The sequence below is a fragment of the Nerophis ophidion genome, linkage group LG12, assembly GCF_033978795.1.
Source record: "Nerophis ophidion isolate RoL-2023_Sa linkage group LG12, RoL_Noph_v1.0, whole genome shotgun sequence".
Lineage (NCBI taxonomy): Eukaryota > Metazoa > Chordata > Actinopteri > Syngnathiformes > Syngnathidae > Nerophis > Nerophis ophidion.
Window position 1 is genome coordinate 12,105,489 of NC_084622.1, and position 18,597 is coordinate 12,124,085.

The following is an 18,597-nucleotide window of genomic DNA, read 5'->3' on the forward strand; positions in this document are numbered from 1 at the left end:
ATGTGTATGTATATATGTATGTGTATACATACGTGTGTGTATATATATGTGTATACGTATATATCCATCCATCCATCCATTTTCTACCGCTTATTCCCTTTGGGGTCGCGGGGGGCGCTGGTGCCTATCTCAGCTACAATCGGGAGGAAGGCGTCGTACACCCTGGACAAGTCGCTATCTCATCACAGGGCCAACACAGATAGACAGACAACATTCACACTCACATTCACACACTAGGAACCATTTAGTGTTGCCAATCAACCTATCCCCAGGTGCATGTCTTTGGAGGTGGGAAGAAGCCGGAGTACCCGGAGGGAACCCACACATTCACAGGGAGGACATGCAAACTCCACACGGAAAGATCCCGAGCCCGGGATTGAACTCTGACTAATCAGGACTTTCGTATTGTGAGGCAGACCCACTAACCCCTCTTCCACTGTGAAGCCCATATGTATATATACATGTACGTATTTGTATATGCGTGGTTATACTGTGTATATGTAAATATATATATATATATATATATATATATCCATCCATCCATCCATTATCTACCGCTTATTCCCTTTTGGGGTCGCGGGGGGTGCTGGCGTCTATCTGTGGCGACTTGTCCAGGGTGTACCCCGCCTTCCGCCCGATTGTAGCTGATATATATGTGTATATATAATGTATATGTGTGTATATATATATATATATGTGTGTGTGTGTATATATATATATATATATATATATATATAATGTGAGAATGTGGGGGGGAAAATCCAGGTATTCGCATTGTAGGAATATTAAAGAATTTATTTGTAAATTATGGTGGAAAATAAGTATTTGGTCAACCACTGATGGAAGGAGGTTTTGGCTCAAAATCTCACGATACATGGCCCCATTCATTCTTTCCTTAACACGGATCAATCGTCCTGTCCCCTTAGCAGAAAAACAGCCCCAAAGCATGATGTTTCCACCCCCATGCTTCACAGTAGGTATGGTGTTCTTGGGATGCAACTCAGTATTCTTCTTCCTCCAAACACGACCAGTTGAGTTTATACATAAATGGATACATGGATGATACAGCAGACGATTGGGAGAATGTCATGTGGTCAGATGAAACCAAAATAGCATGTTAGCAGACCGGGGTAGATCCTGCTGAAATCCTATGTATTGAATGAATACAGACTCGTTTTGAATCGGAAAAATATCGTTGTTGAATCGAAAACCGAATCGAATTGAAAAAATCGACCCCAGGGATCGATATTGAATCGTATCGTGGGACACCCAAAGATTCACAGCCCTAATATATATATATATATATATATATATATATATATATATGTATACATATACAATGTATGTGTGTATATAAATGTGTATAATGTGTAAGTTTTGTAATTAATCAGAAATATCAAGCAGCTGAAATTCAGCAAAGATGGTTCTGTGTGGAGTGTTTTGTTTTGGCATCATGATTTTCCCAAGCAGAAGTGTTGCCTTCATATTTTTCTAGATTGTAAAAAATGATTGACCATTTCTGACCCAAGAAGCCGTAAGAACTAATGTTGTGTGTTTGACTGTGAAGGAATGCAGCGGGACTGAAGGAACTCTTGGAGCCCGTACAAGTCCACAGCACACCTCAGGACCCTCACACTTCAACTTGAACTTCCTGCTGCTGCTCTGGTAAACACCTTCTTCTTCTTTGCTGTCATGGCAACATCTTCTTCTTCTTTGCTGTCATGGCAACATCAAAACACTTTAACTGCTCCAATTATATGTATTACAGATCAAAGTTGAAGCAGCATTATGTAACAGACAGCCAAGTTATATTCTCACTGGACTTTTAATTTATCACTTTACACCAGCTGTGTGCACATCGACACATTTTATCGGATTAAATGGGTAACCGGAATAAAAATGCTCTGAGCAAACACACCATTCAGAATATTCTGACCCCATCGCACGCGTTCGGATCAAAATTGCATTCGGATCGAGACACGTGGTTTATCAAAATCATAAATACTTTAGCAATCCCCAAGGGGAAATTGTGATTCTCATTACAATCCCATTCAAGATCAGACAAACATTACAGGGAGACAGAACAGGATCAAACATTACAGGGAGACAGAAGAGGATCAAACATTACAGGGAGACAGAAGAGGATCAAACATTACCGGGACACAGAAGAGGATCAAACATTGCAGGGAGACAGAATAGGATCAAATATTGCAGGGAGACAGAATAGGATCAAATATTGCAGGGAGACAGAATAAGATCAAACATTGCAGGGAGACAGAACTGGATCAAACATTACAGGGAGACAGAACTGGATCAAATATTACAGAGAGACAGAACTGGATCAAACACAACCGGGAGACAGAACAGGATCAAACATTACAGGGAGACAGAAGAGGATCAAATATTACAGGGAGACAGAAGAGGATCAAACATTGCAGAGAGACAGAAGAGGACCAAACATTACAGGGAGACAGAAGAGGACCAAACATTACAAGGAGACAGAAGAGGATCAAACATTACAGGGAGACAGAAGAGGATCAAACATTACAGGGAGACGGAAGAGGATCAAACATTACAGGGAGACGGAAGAGGATCAAACATTACAGGGAGACGGAAGAGGATCAAACATTACAGGGAGACGGAAGAGGATCAAACATTACAGGGAGACGGAAGAGGATCAAACATTACAGGCAGACAGAAGAGGATCAAACATTACAGAGAGACAGAACTGGATCAAACATTACAGGGAGACAGAACAGGATCAAACATTACAGGGAGACAGAACAGGATCAAACATTACAGAAAGACAGAACAGGATCATACATTACAGAAAGACAGAAGAGGATCGCACATTACAGGGAGACAGAACAGGATCAAACATTACAGGGAGACAGAACTGGATCAAACATTACAGGGAGACAGAACAGGACTAAACATTACAGGGAGACAGAACAGGACTAAACATTACAGGGAGACAACAGGATTGCTCCGAGCAAACACACCATTCAGAATATTCTGACCCCATCGCACGCGTTTGGATCAAAATTGCATTCGGATCGAGACACGTGGTTTATCAAAATCATAAATACTTTAGCAATCCCCAAGGGGAAATTGTGATTCTCATTACAATCCCATTCAAGATCAGACAAACATTACAGGGAGACAGAACAGGATCAAACATTACAGGGAGACAGAAGAGGATCAAACATTACAGGGAGACAGAAGAGGATCAAACATTACCGGGAGACAGAAGAGGATCAAACATTGCAGGGAGACAGAATAGGATCAAATATTGCAGGGAGACAGAATAGGATCAAATATTGCAGGGAGACAGAATAGGATCAAACATTGCAGGGAGACAGAACTGGATCAAACATTACAGGGAGACAGAACTGGATCAAATATTACAGAGAGACATAACTGGATCAAACACAACAGGAGACAGAACAGGATCAAACATTACAGGGAGACAGAAGAGGATCAAATATTACAGGGAGACAGAAGAGGATCAAACATTACAGAGAGACAGAAGAGGACCAAACATTACAGGGAGACAGAAGAGGACCAAACATTACAAGGAGACAGAAGAGGATCAAACATTACAGGGAGACAGAAGAGGATCAAACATTACAGGGAGACAGAAGAGGATCAAACATTAAAGGGAGACAGAAGAGGATCAAACATTACAGGGAGACAGAAGAGGATCAAACATTACAGGGAGACGGAAGAGGATCAAATATTACAGGGAGACGGAAGAGGATCAAACATTACAGGGAGATGGAAGAGGATCAAACATTACAGGCAGACAGAAGAGGATCAAACATTACAGAGAGACAGAACAGGATCAAACATTACAGGGAGACAGAACAGGATCAAACATTACAGAAAGACAGAACAGGATCATACATTACAGAAAGACAGAAGAGGATCGCACATTACAGGGAGACAGAACAGGATCAAACATTACAGGGAGACAGAACTGGATCAAACATTACAGGGAGACAGAACAGGACTAAACATTACAGGGAGACAGAACAGGACTAAACATTACAGGGAGACAACAGGATTAAACATTACAGGGAGACAGAACAGGATCAAACATTACAGGGAGACAGAACAGGACTAAACATTACAGGGAGACAGAACAGGACTAAACATTACAGGGGAGACAGAACAGGATCAAACATTACAGGGAGACAGAACAGGATCAAACATTACAGGGAGACAGAACAGGATCAAAAATTACAGGGAGACAGAACAGGATCAAACATCACTGAGATGCAGAAGAGGATCAAACATCACAGGGAGGCAGAAGAGTATCAAACATCACAGGGAGACAGAATAGGATCAAACATCCCAGGGAGACAGAAGAGGATCAAACATTACAGGGAGACAGAAGAGGATCAAATATTACAGGGAGACGGAAGAGGATCAAACATTACAGGGAGATGGAAGAGGATCAAACATTACAGGCAGACAGAAGAGGATCAAACATTACAGAGAGACAGAACTGGATCAAAAATTACAGGGAGACAGAACAGGATCAAACATTACAGGGAGACAGAACAGGATCAAACATTACAAGGAGACAGAAGAGGATCAAACATTACAGGGAGACAGAAGAGGATCAAACATTACAGGGAGACAGAAGAGGATCAAACATTACAGGGAGACAGAAGAGGATCAAACATTACAGGGAGACAGAAGAGGATCAAACATTACAGGGAGACGGAAGAGGATCAAATATTACAGGGAGACTGAAGAGGATCAAACATTACAGGGAGATGGAAGAGGATCAAACATTACAGGCAGACAGAAGAGGATCAAACATTACAGAGAGACAGAACTGGATCAAACATTACAGGGAGACAGAACAGGATCAAACATTACAGGGAGACAGAACGGGATCAAACATTACAGAAAGACAGAACAGGATCATACATTACAGAAAGACAGAAGAGGATCGCACATTACAGAGAGACAGGAGAGGATCGCACATTACAGGGAGACAGAACAGGATCAAACATTACAGGGAGACAGAACAGGACTAAACATTACAGGGAGACAGAACAGGACAAAACATTACAGGGAGACAGAACAGGACTAAACATTACAGGGAGACAACAGGATTAAACATTATAGGGAGACAGAACAGGACTAAACATTACAGGGAGACAGAACAGGACTAAACATTACAGGGGAGACAGAACAGGATCAAACATTACAGGGAGACAGAACAGGATCAAAAATTACAGGGAGACAGAACAGGATCAAACATCACTGAGATGCAGAAGAGGATCAAACATCACAGGGAGGCAGAAGAGTATCAAACATCACAGGGAGACAGAACAGGATCAAACATCACAGGGAGACAGAACAGGATCAAACATTACAGGGAGACAGAACAGGACCAAACATTACAGGGAGACAGAAGAGGATCAAACATCACAGGCAGACCGAAGAGGATCAAATATCACAGGGAGACAGAACAGGATCAAACATTACAGCGAGACAGAACAGGACTAAACATTACAGGGAGACAGAACAGGATTAAACATTACAGGGAGACAGAACAGGATTAAACATTACAGGGAGACAGAACAGGACTAAACATTACAGGGAGACAGAACAGGACTAAACATTACAGGGAGACAGAACAGGATCAAACATTACAGGGAGACAGAACAGGATTAAACATTACAGGGAGACAGAACAGGACTAAACATTACAGGGAGACGGAACAGGACTAAACATTACAGGGAGACAGAACAGGATCAAACATTACAGGGAGACAGAACAGGACCAAACATTACAGGGAGACAGAAGAGGATCAAACATCTCAGGGAGACAGAAGAGGATCAAATATCACAGGGAGACAGAACAGGATCAAACATTACAGGGAGACAGAACAGGATTAAACATTACAGGGAGACAGAACAGGATCGCTGAAGGCTCTGCCAACTTCTCGCACCCCTTAAAAAAAAGTGAGAAACGGGTAAAGTTTCTATTAAAAAAACTCATTGCCATAACACACATAAGCGTGTGTAAGAGGGAGACTCCATTTAATACACTTTGGTGGCAGAAAAGGGAAATTACGTTCAATACACTTTTTTGGTGGAGGGAGACTATATTTAATACACTTTGGTGGTAGAAGTAGACTATATTTAATAGTATCGGAATAAAGCGATTGTCTTCCTGTTGTCTCCCACAGTCAACATGAACATAAGTAGCGTTATATATTGTTTGTTGCTTTAAAACGAGACTTGCAAAAACAAAAGTATGTTCGTCAGAGCGCCAACAAACACACTATGACGTCATAAAGACGGCCACAACTCGTCCATAATCCCAACATAAAAAATAAAAAACAGTGCTGTTTCAAAAAGAGGCACAACAAAAGTGGTGAAGAGAAGGGAAGAAAGATAAATGAACATCATAAGAACGTTGGACAGGCAGAAATGCACAAAGCCGTGTTTTGGATAACAATTCAAGACCACAGCTTCGTCAGCACATGCAGTGAGGGATTTTGTCCACAGGATGGCGCCAAAACACAAATAAAACTTCTCCGATTGTAAGGTTCTGCGCATGTCTCTGTATTCCGATTTAAAGTGTGACGCATGGAAAGGTCCGTCATAATCCGATCATTGTTTCAGGGTCCAAGTACACGGCAACGATGATGAGATTAATTAAATGTTGTCCATGGACGCGCGGCGAGTGACGGGCGCTTGTAGCTGAATAACGTTTGGATATAAATGAGTCGTCTTATTTTAATATTACACCTATTATACTGTAGCCGAGTGTCCTGGGTTCGCCTATACTGTGTACTTATATAATACAATAATAAACAGGAGACATTAGGGCAGGTCCAGTAGCCACCACTTCTTTGATGTGAATTTTACGTCTCTCTTTTACGCAGAATGTAAGTGAAGTGAATTATATTTATATAGCGCTTTTCTCTAGTGACTCAAAGCGCTTTACATAGTGAAACCCAATATCTAAGTTACATTTAAACCAGTGTGGGTGGCACTGGGAGCAGGTGGGTAAAGTGTCTTGCCCAAGGACACAACGGCAGTGACTAGGATGGCAGAAGCGGGAATCGAACCTGCAACCCTCAAGTTGCTGGCACGGCTGCTCTACCAACCGAGCTATACCGCCCCACCTTTATATAGACCTCTTACGTCACAGTCCTACGGCAACTCTGGAGAGACAAAACTCCTCTTTACCTAACATTTCTCTGATAACTTGGGACACCCTGAACTGTTTGTTACAATACTTACGCGTTGCACTATATATTTTTACGTACTCTTAAAAATTCTCGTTGCATTCGTGGTAAAATACTTGCACCACCGTTGCCGGAATTTTACAATATTTTTTTTTTTTTTACATTAAAGATTCTGGCAACGGCGCTGCGAGTTTTGTATTGTCATTGGTATATTGTATGACTTGATGGATAATACATGTCAAGTAGATAAGATTTAATTATTTATTTATATTTTAATGCATTTTGTAGAAAGTACATTTGTTGCATTGGATATCTAAGTAAAACATATTTGCAACTGCAAGTCGTACATGTATTTTTTCCCTTTAAAAATGGAAATAAGGATGCATATTATTACCAGGCTTACACAGGCCGTGTAAAATAGTGTGGCCCCCATGCCTGGAGTTTGACATCTGTGTCTAAGGAGATGTTTTGCCTCTCTTCTGAGTAGGCTACATCTTGTTTTAAGACTTGGATTGGTCTCATCTAGTCCTGAACTTAGACTAGATGGGACTGATTCAAGTCTAAGACTAGATGTGACCAATCCAAGTCTAAAACTACATGTAACCCACATTGGACTTGGATTGGTCACATCTAGTCCCAGACTTAAACTAGATGTGACCGATCTTAGACTTGGATTTGTCCCATCTAGTTTCGATGCACGCAGTTGTGACTGATTGAATGACTTGTGTAAATGAGAATATCCATAGCAAAGCCATGCATGTACAGTACATTTACAAAAGACTTGCAGAGAAAGTTTATTATACAGTTTAATTACCATTTGGACAAACAGAAGCAAGAACAATAACATCACTTCACAACCCTCTCCCTACACTGAAGCTTCAAGTCCTCATCAAGCAAAGTTGGCCATGGTTAGAATGGGATTATAGAGGACTCTGCTGTGTGGCAAAGGTTCATATATTGTCAACATAAGCTTGTCTAACAACTAGGATGATATGTTGGCTCTTGTTACGCTTGTGACGAGTGAGTGTGGTCATGAGGGGCTGAGACTTTTTGGCAAACAGTCGCTTGTTTGACAGCGTCCACTCGCACTGCAGCTTTAACACCAGGCGGAAACAGCAATCTTCCTAGTAAGCCAGAACATTCCTAGGCGGCTCCGACGGGCTGAGCCGCCGCATGACACATCAGAAAGAAGAAAGCGCTCACGTAATAGGTCAGTGGTCTGGAAACATACTTGAACATAAAAACTGAAGTCCAAGCAAGACCGGAGCCGAGGACTACAACTCAAGACATCTTCTAGCAATGTGACAGCAGGTTTTGAAAACATGGTTCAAGGATGAGGCAAATGTCTGTGGAATCTTCAGGCCGACATTATTCTGTGTGGCGTCTTTTAGTGTCTGGACGCCCTTGTAGGTGTGCAACCTTGTCAGCCAGTAAGCAGCATGCGTGTGTGTGTGTGTGTGTGTGTGTGTGTGTGTGTGTGTGTGTGTGTGTGTGTGTGTGTGTGTGTGTTGGAGAGTACACACACTAACCAGGGAGGCCCGTGTTCTGGCCTGAGACGTCACAGTCCGTAAAGAAAAGTCATCCAGCGTGTGTAATGGGCACCACAGTGTGTTTATGTCAATGTGTTGTGTATCTCTTCCACATGTGCATGTTTGTGCGTCAAGTCTTGAATGGTGTTAGCAGTGGGACTGGAGGGGTGCGCACGCTACAAAGTCCTCCTATTGGTGTGCACACTGCACCCCGGGGCCATGATGGCCGCCCTCCTCATCAGAACTATCGTGGTAGGCCTCTCTCCTTGAGCCCCCGGCCGTCCCTTGACTCCTGTCGAAATCCGTCAAGTCGACTTCCTCCGCATCAGCGGAGATGACGGGGGCGTCCGCACGGCCGGGCAGCAGACACTCCAGCTCCTGCCAGAAGACCACAGGTCGCCTTACAATTCTGCCAGCTCACGATGGATGTGGCTTTTAGAAACCTGACTCACGTTCAGTTTTTCAGGGCTGATCCAGTTGTTCTCAGGGAACTGCACGTCAAACTTGATGTAAAGATCGCCCTTCTCAAACGGGTTTCTGTACTGTGGCATCCCCTCGCCCTTCACCACCCGAATGGCGCCTGAGAGACACAAACATGGGTGAGACGTTGAAGACAACCACATCCACACTGCATACTCAGGTGTTTTTGTTGCTTTATCGAGCAAAACATGTACTTTCCTCTTCACAAATCCCTCCACAAACTTCCCACAAGTGAGGACAGGACATGTGTGGACAGTATGGTGTCAGCAACAAGTGTGGACAGTATGGTGTCAGCAACAAGTGAAGACAGGACATGTGTGGACAGTATGGTGTCAGCAACAAGTGTGGACAGGACATGTGTGGACAGTATGGTGTCAGCAACAAGTGAGGACAGGACATGTGTGGACAGTATGGTGTCAGCAACAAGTGAGGACAGGACATGTGTGGACAGTATGGTGTCAGCAACAAGTGAGGACAGGACATGTGTGGACAGTATGGTGTCAGCAACAAGTGAGGACAGGACATGTGTGGACAGTATGGTGTCAGCAACAAGTGTGGACAGGACATGTGTGGACAGTATGGTGTCAGCAACAAGTGTGGACAGGACATGTGTGGACAGTATGGTGTCAGCAACAAGTGTGGACAGGACATGTGTGGACAGTATGGTGTCAGCAACAAGTGTGGACAGGACATGTGTGGACAGTATGGTGTCAGCAACAAGTGTGGACAGTACATGTGTGGACAGTATGGTGTCAGCAACAAGTGAGGACAGGACATGTGTGGACAGTATGGTGTCAGCAACAAGTGAGGACAGGACATGTGTGGACAGTATGGTGTCAGCAACAAGTGTGGACAGGACATGTGTGGACAGTATGGTGTCAGCAACAAGTGTGGACAGGACATGTGTGGACAGTATGGTGTCAGCAACAAGTGTGGACAGTACATATGTGGACAGTATGGTGTCAGCAACAAGTGAGGACAGGACATGTGTGGACAGTATGGTGTCAGCAACAAGTGAGGACAGGACATGTGTGGACAGTATGGTGTCAGCAACAAGTGAGGACAGGACATGTGTGGACAGTATGGTGTCAGCAACAAGTGTGGACAGGACATGTGTGGACAGTATGGTGTCAGCAACAAGTGTGGACAGGACATGTGTGGACAGTATGGTGTCAGCAACAAGTGAGGACAGTACATGTGTGGACAGTATGGTGTCAGCAACAAGTGAGGACAGGACATGTGTGGACAGTATGGTGTCAGCAACAAGTGTGGACAGGACATGTGTGGACAGTATGGTGTCAGCAACCAGTGTGGACAGGACATGTGTGGACAGTATGGTGTCAGCAACAAGTGTGGACAGGACATATGTGGACAGTATGGTGTCAGCAACAAGTGAGGACAGTACATGTGAGGACAGTATGGTGTCAGCAACAAGTGAGGACAGTACATGTGAGGACAGTATGGTGTCAGCAACAAGTGAGGACAGTACATGTGTGGACAGTATGGTGTCAGCAACAAGTGAAGACAGGACATGTGTGGACAGTATGGTGTCAGCAACAAGTGAGACAGGACATGTGTGGACAGTATGGTGTCAGCAACAAGTGAGGACAGTACATGTGTGGACAGTATGGTGTCAGCAACAAGTGAGGACAAGACATGTGTGGACAGTATGGTGTCAGCAACAAGTGAGGACAGTACATGTGAGGACAGTACATGTGTGGACAGTATGGTGTCAGCAACAAGTGAGGACAGGACATGTGTGGACAGTATGGTGTCAGCAACAAGTGTGGACAGTACATGTGTGGACAGTATGGTGTCAGCAACAAGTGAGGACAGGACATGTGTGGACAGTATGGTGTCAGTAACAAGTGAAGACAGGACATGTGTGGACAGTATGGTGTCAGCAACAAGTGAGGACAGGACATGTGTGGACAGTATGGTGTCAGCAACAAGTGAAGACAGGACATGTGTGGACAGTATGGTGTCAGCAACAAGTGAACACAGGACATGTGTGGACAGTATGGTGTCAGCAACAAGTGAGGACAGTACATGTGTGGACAGTATGGTGTCAGCAACAAGTGAAGACAGGACATGTGTGGACAGTATGGTGTCAGCAACAAGTGAAGATAGGACATGTGTGGACAGTATGGTGTCAGCAACAAGTGAACACAGGACATGTGTGGACAGTATGGTGTCAGCAACAAGTGAGGACAGGACATGTGTGGACAGTATGGTGTCAGCAACAAGTGTGGACAGGACATGTGTGGACAGTATGGTGTCAGCAACAAGTGAGGACAGTACATGTGTGGACAGTACATGTGTGGACAGTATGGTGTCAGCAACAAGTGAAGACAGGACATGTATGGACAGTCTGGTGTCAGCAACAAGTGAGGAGAGGACATGTGTGGACAGTACATGTGTGGACAGTATGGTGTCAGCAACAAGTGAAGACAGGACATGTGTGGACAGTATGGTGTCAGCAACAAGTGAACACAGGACATGTGTGGACAGTATGGTGTCAGCAACAAGTGAGGACAGTACATGTGTGGACAGTATGGTGTCAGCAACAAGTGAGGACAGGACATGTGTGGACAGTATGGTGTCAGCAACAAGTGAAGACAGGACATGTGTGGACAGTATGGTGTCAGCAACAAGTGAACACAGGACATGTGTGGACAGTATGGTGTCAGCAACAAGTGAGGACAGGACATGTGTGGACAGTATGGTGTCAGCAACAAGTGTGGACAGGACATGTGTGGACAGTATGGTGTCAGCAACAAGTGAGGACAGTACATGTGTGGACAGTACATGTGTGGACAGTATGGTGTCAGCAACAAGTGAAGACAGGACATGTATGGACAGTCTGGTGTCAGCAACAAGTGAGGAGAGGACATATGTGGACAGTACATGTGTGGACAGTATGGTGTCAGCAACAAGTGTGGACAGTATGGTGTCAGCAACAAGTGAAGACAGGACATGTGTGGACAGTATGGTGTCAGCAACAAGTGAGGACAGGACATGTGTGGACAGTATGGTGTCAGCAACAAGTGTGGACAGGACATGTGTGGACAGTATGGTGTCCGCAACAAGTGAGGACAGTACATGTGTGGACAGTATGGTGTCAGCAACAAGTGAGGAGAGGACATGTGTGGACAGTACATGTGTGGACAGTATGGTGTCAGCAACAAGTGTGGACAGTATGGTGTCAGCAACAAGTGAAGACAGGACATGTGTGGACAGTATGGTGTCAGCAACAAGTGAAGACAGGACATGTGTGGACAGTATGGTGTCAGCAACAAGTGAAGACAGGACATGTGTGGACAGTATGGTGTCAGCAACAAGTGTGGACAGGACATGTGTGGACAGTATGGTGTCAGCAACAAGTGAGGACAGTACATGTGTGGACAGTACATGTGTGGACAGTATGGTGTCAGCAACAAGTGAAGACAGGACATGTGTGGACAGTCTGGTGTCAGCAACAAGTGAGGAGAGGACATGTGTGGACAGTACATGTGTGGACAGTATGGTGTCAGCAACAAGTGTGGACAGTATGGTGTCAGCAACAAGTGAAGACAGGACATGTGTGGACAGTATGGTGTCAGCAACAAGTGTGGACAGGACATGTGTGGACAGTATGGTGTCAGCAACAAGTGTGGACAGGACATGTGTGGACAGTATGGTGTCAGCAACAAGTGAGGACAGTACATGTGTGGACAGTATGGTGTCAGCAACAAGTGAGGAGAGGACATGTGTGGACAGTACATGTGTGGACAGTATGGTGTCAGCAACAAGTGAAGACAGGACATGTGTGGACAGTCTGGTGTCAGCAACAAGTGAGGAGAGGACATGTGTGGACAGTACATGTGTGGACAGTATGGTGTCAGCAACAAGTGTGGACAGTATGGTGTCAGCAACAAGTGAAGACAGGACATGTGTGGACAGTATGGTGTCAGCAACAAGTGAAGACAGGACATGTGTGGACAGTATGGTGTCAGCAACAAGTGAAGACAGGACATGTGTGGACAGTATGGTGTCAGCAACAAGTGTGGACAGGACATGTGTAGACAGTATGGTGTCAGCAACAAGTGAGGACAGTACATGTGAGGACAGTACATGTGTGGACAGTATGGTGTCAGCAACAAGTGAGGACAGGACATGTGTGGACAGTATGGTGTCAGTAACAAGTGAAGACAGGACATGTGTGGACAGTATGGTGTCAGCAACAAGTGAGGACAGGACATGTGTGGACAGTATGGTGTCAGCAACAAGTGAAGACAGGACATGTGTGGACAGTATGGTGTCAGCAACAAGTGAACACAGGACATGTGTGGACAGTATGGTGTCAGCAACAAGTGAGGACAGTACATGTGTGGACAGTATGGTGTCAGCAACAAGTGAAGACAGGACATGTGTGGACAGTATGGTGTCAGCAACAAGTGAAGATAGGACATGTGTGGACAGTATGGTGTCAGCAACAAGTGAACACAGGACATGTGTGGACAGTATGGTGTCAGCAACAAGTGAGGACAGGACATGTGTGGACAGTATGGTGTCAGCAACAAGTGTGGACAGGACATGTGTGGACAGTATGGTGTCAGCAACAAGTGAGGACAGTACATGTGTGGACAGTACATGTGTGGACAGTATGGTGTCAGCAACAAGTGAAGACAGGACATGTATGGACAGTCTGGTGTCAGCAACAAGTGAGGAGAGGACATGTGTGGACAGTACATGTGTGGACAGTATGGTGTCAGCAACAAGTGTGGACAGTATGGTGTCAGCAACAAGTGAAGACAGGACATGTGTGGACAGTATGGTGTCAGCAACAAGTGAACACAGGACATGTGTGGACAGTATGGTGTCAGCAACAAGTGAGGACAGTACATGTGTGGACAGTATGGTGTCAGCAACAAGTGAGGACAGGACATGTGTGGACAGTATGGTGTCAGCAACAAGTGAAGACAGGACATGTGTGGACAGTATGGTGTCAGCAACAAGTGAACACAGGACATGTGTGGACAGTATGGTGTCAGCAACAAGTGAGGACAGGACATGTGTGGACAGTATGGTGTCAGCAACAAGTGTGGACAGGACATGTGTGGACAGTATGGTGTCAGCAACAAGTGAGGACAGTACATGTGTGGACAGTACATGTGTGGACAGTATGGTGTCAGCAACAAGTGAAGACAGGACATGTATGGACAGTCTGGTGTCAGCAACAAGTGAGGAGAGGACATATGTGGACAGTACATGTGTGGACAGTATGGTGTCAGCAACAAGTGTGGACAGTATGGTGTCAGCAACAAGTGAAGACAGGACATGTGTGGACAGTATGGTGTCAGCAACAAGTGAGGACAGGACATGTGTGGACAGTATGGTGTCAGCAACAAGTGTGGACAGGACATGTGTGGACAGTATGGTGTCCGCAACAAGTGAGGACAGTACATGTGTGGACAGTATGGTGTCAGCAACAAGTGAGGAGAGGACATGTGTGGACAGTACATGTGTGGACAGTATGGTGTCAGCAACAAGTGTGGACAGTATGGTGTCAGCAACAAGTGAAGACAGGACATGTGTGGACAGTATGGTGTCAGCAACAAGTGAAGACAGGACATGTGTGGACAGTATGGTGTCAGCAACAAGTGAAGACAGGACATGTGTGGACAGTATGGTGTCAGCAACAAGTGTGGACAGGACATGTGTGGACAGTATGGTGTCAGCAACAAGTGAGGACAGTACATGTGTGGACAGTACATGTGTGGACAGTATGGTGTCAGCAACAAGTGAAGACAGGACATGTGTGGACAGTCTGGTGTCAGCAACAAGTGAGGAGAGGACATGTGTGGACAGTACATGTGTGGACAGTATGGTGTCAGCAACAAGTGTGGACAGTATGGTGTCAGCAACAAGTGAAGACAGGACATGTGTGGACAGTATGGTGTCAGCAACAAGTGTGGACAGGACATGTGTGGACAGTATGGTGTCAGCAACAAGTGTGGACAGGACATGTGTGGACAGTATGGTGTCAGCAACAAGTGAGGACAGTACATGTGTGGACAGTATGGTGTCAGCAACAAGTGAGGAGAGGACATGTGTGGACAGTACATGTGTGGACAGTATGGTGTCAGCAACAAGTGAAGACAGGACATGTGTGGACAGTCTGGTGTCAGCAACAAGTGAGGAGAGGACATGTGTGGACAGTACATGTGTGGACAGTATGGTGTCAGCAACAAGTGTGGACAGTATGGTGTCAGCAACAAGTGAAGACAGGACATGTGTGGACAGTATGGTGTCAGCAACAAGTGAAGACAGGACATGTGTGGACAGTATGGTGTCAGCAACAAGTGAAGACAGGACATGTGTGGACAGTATGGTGTCAGCAACAAGTGTGGACAGGACATGTGTAGACAGTATGGTGTCAGCAACAAGTGAGGACAGTACATGTGAGGACAGTACATGTGTGGACAGTATGGTGTCAGCAACAAGTGAGGACAGGACATGTGTGGACAGTATGGTGTCAGCAACAAGTGAGGACAGGACATGTGTGGACAGTATGGTGTCAGCAACAAGTGTGGACAGGACATGTGTGGACAGTATGGTGTCAGCAACAAGTGTGGACAGGACATGTGTGGACAGTATGGTGTCAGCAACAAGTGAGGACAGGACATGTGTGGACAGTATGGTGTCAGCAACAAGTGTGGACAGGACATGTGTGGACAGTATGGTGTCAGCAACAAGTGTGGACAGGACATATGTGGACAGTATGGTGTCAGCAACAAGTGAGGACAGTACATGTGAGGACAGTATGGTGTCAGCAACAAGTGAGGACAGTACATGTGAGGACAGTATGGTGTCAGCAACAAGTGAGGACAGTACATGTGTGGACAGTATGGTGTCAGCAACAAGTGAAGACAGGACATGTGTGGACAGTATGGTGTCAGCAACAAGTGAGACAGGACATGTGTGGACAGTATGGTGTCAGCAACAAGTGAGGACAGTACATGTGTGGACAGTATGGTGTCAGCAACAAGTGAGGACAAGACATGTGTGGACAGTATGGTGTCAGCAACAAGTGAGGACAGTACATGTGAGGACAGTACATGTGTGGACAGTATGGTGTCAGCAACAAGTGAGGACAGGACATGTGTGGACAGTATGGTGTCAGCAACAAGTGTGGACAGTACATGTGTGGACAGTATGGTGTCAGCAACAAGTGAGGACAGGACATGTGTGGACAGTATGGTGTCAGTAACAAGTGAGGACAGGACATGTGTGGACAGTATGGTGTCAGCAACAAGTGAAGACAGGACATGTGTGGACAGTATGGTGTCAGCAACAAGTGAACACAGGACATGTGTGGACAGTATGGTGTCAGCAACAAGTGAGGACAGTACATGTGTGGACAGTATGGTGTCAGCAACAAGTGAAGACAGGACATGTGTGGACAGTATGGTGTCAGCAACAAGTGAAGATAGGACATGTGTGGACAGTATGGTGTCAGCAACAAGTGAACACAGGACATGTGTGGACAGTATGGTGTCAGCAACAAGTGAGGACAGGACATGTGTGGACAGTATGGTGTCAGCAACAAGTGTGGACAGGACATGTGTGGACAGTATGGTGTCAGCAACAAGTGAGGACAGTACATGTGTGGACAGTATGGTGTCAGCAACAAGTGAAGACAGGACATGTATGGACAGTCTGGTGTCAGCAACAAGTGAGGAGAGGACATGTGTGGACAGTATGGTGTCAGCAACAAGTGAAGACAGGACATGTGTGGACAGTATGGTGTCAGCAACAAGTGAACACAGGACATGTGTGGACAGTATGGTGTCAGCAACAAGTGAGGACAGTACATGTGTGGACAGTATGGTGTCAGCAACAAGTGAGGACAGGACATGTGTGGACAGTATGGTGTCAGCAACAAGTGAAGACAGGACATGTGTGGACAGTATGGTGTCAGCAACAAGTGAACACAGGACATGTGTGGACAGTATGGTGTCAGCAACAAGTGTGGACAGGACATGTGTGGACAGTATGGTGTCAGCAACAAGTGAGGACAGTACATGTGTGGACAGTACATGTGTGGACAGTATGGTGTCAGCAACAAGTGAAGACAGGACATGTATGGACAGTCTGGTGTCAGCAACAAGTGAGGAGAGGACATATGTGGACAGTACATGTGTGGACAGTATGGTGTCAGCAACAAGTGTGGACAGTATGGTGTCAGCAACAAGTGAAGACAGGACTTGTGTGGACAGTATGGTGTCAGCAACAAGTGAGGACAGGACATGTGTGGACAGTATGGTGTCAGCAACAAGTGTGGACAGGACATGTGTGGACAGTATGGTGTCCGCAACAAGTGAGGACAGTACATGTGTGGACAGTATGGTGTCAGCAACAAGTGAGGAGAGGACATGTGTGGACAGTACATGTGTGGACAGTATGGTGTCAGCAACAAGTGTGGACAGTATGGTGTCAGCAACAAGTGAAGACAGGACATGTGTGGACAGTATGGTGTCAGCAACAAGTGAAGACAGGACATGTGTGGACAGTATGGTGTCAGCAACAAGTGAAGACAGGACATGTGTGGACAGTATGGTGTCAGCAACAAGTGTGGACAGGACATGTGTGGACAGTATGGTGTCAGCAACAAGTGAGGACAGTACATGTGAGGACAGTACATGTGTGGACAGTATGGTGTCAGCAACAAGTGAGGACAGGACATGTGTGGACAGTATGGTGTCAGCAACAAGTGAGGACAGGACATGTGTGGACAGTATGGTGTCAGCAACAAGTGTGGACAGGACATGTGTGGACAGTATGGTGTCAGCAACAAGTGTGGACAGGACATGTGTGGACAGTATGGTGTCAGCAACAAGTGAGGACAGGACATGTGTGGACAGTATGGTGTCAGCAACAAGTGTGGACAGGACATGTGTGGACAGTATGGTGTCAGCAACAAGTGAGGACAGGACATGTGGGGACAGTATGGTGTCAGCAACAAGTGTGGACAGGACATATGTGGACAGTATGGTGTCAGCAACAAGTGAGGACAGTACATGTGAGGACAGTATGGTGTCAGCAACAAGTGAGGACAGTACATGTGTGGACAGTATGGTGTCAGCAACAAGTGAAGACAGGACATGTGTGGACAGTATGGTGTCAGCAACAAGTGAAGACAGGACATGTGTGGAAAGTATGGTGTCAGCAACAAGTGAGGACAGGACATGTGTGGACAGTATGGTGTCAGCAACAAGTGAAGACAGGACATGTATGGACAGTCTGGTGTCAGCAACAAGTGAGGAGAGGACATATGTGGACAGTACATGTGTGGACAGTATGGTGTCAGCAACAAGTGTGGACAGT

General features: G+C 45.5%; 2 protein-coding genes across 2 annotated transcripts in view; one reads left to right on the top strand and one right to left on the bottom strand.

Moving 5' to 3' along the window:
* LOC133562964 (uncharacterized) overlaps positions 1–7,804 on the top strand; it is a 56,490-nt gene extending 48,686 nt beyond the window's left edge. Inside the window, exon 16 of the mRNA XM_061916817.1 lies at positions 1,568–7,804. Within this exon, the coding sequence (XP_061772801.1) occupies positions 1,568–1,646 (79 nt within the window). The 3' untranslated portion in view covers positions 1,647–7,804. The remainder of the gene's footprint in view (positions 1–1,567) is intronic.
* Positions 7,805–8,000: 196 nt separating this feature from the next.
* dnaja2b (DnaJ heat shock protein family (Hsp40) member A2b) overlaps positions 8,001–18,597 on the bottom strand; it is a 52,331-nt gene continuing 41,734 nt past the window's right edge. Inside the window, exons 8-9 of the mRNA XM_061916818.1 lie at positions 9,201–9,328; positions 8,001–9,126 (exon numbers count right to left, since the gene is read on the bottom strand). Of these exons, the coding sequence (XP_061772802.1) occupies positions 8,938–9,126; positions 9,201–9,328 (317 nt within the window). The 3' untranslated portion in view covers positions 8,001–8,937. The remainder of the gene's footprint in view (positions 9,127–9,200; positions 9,329–18,597) is intronic.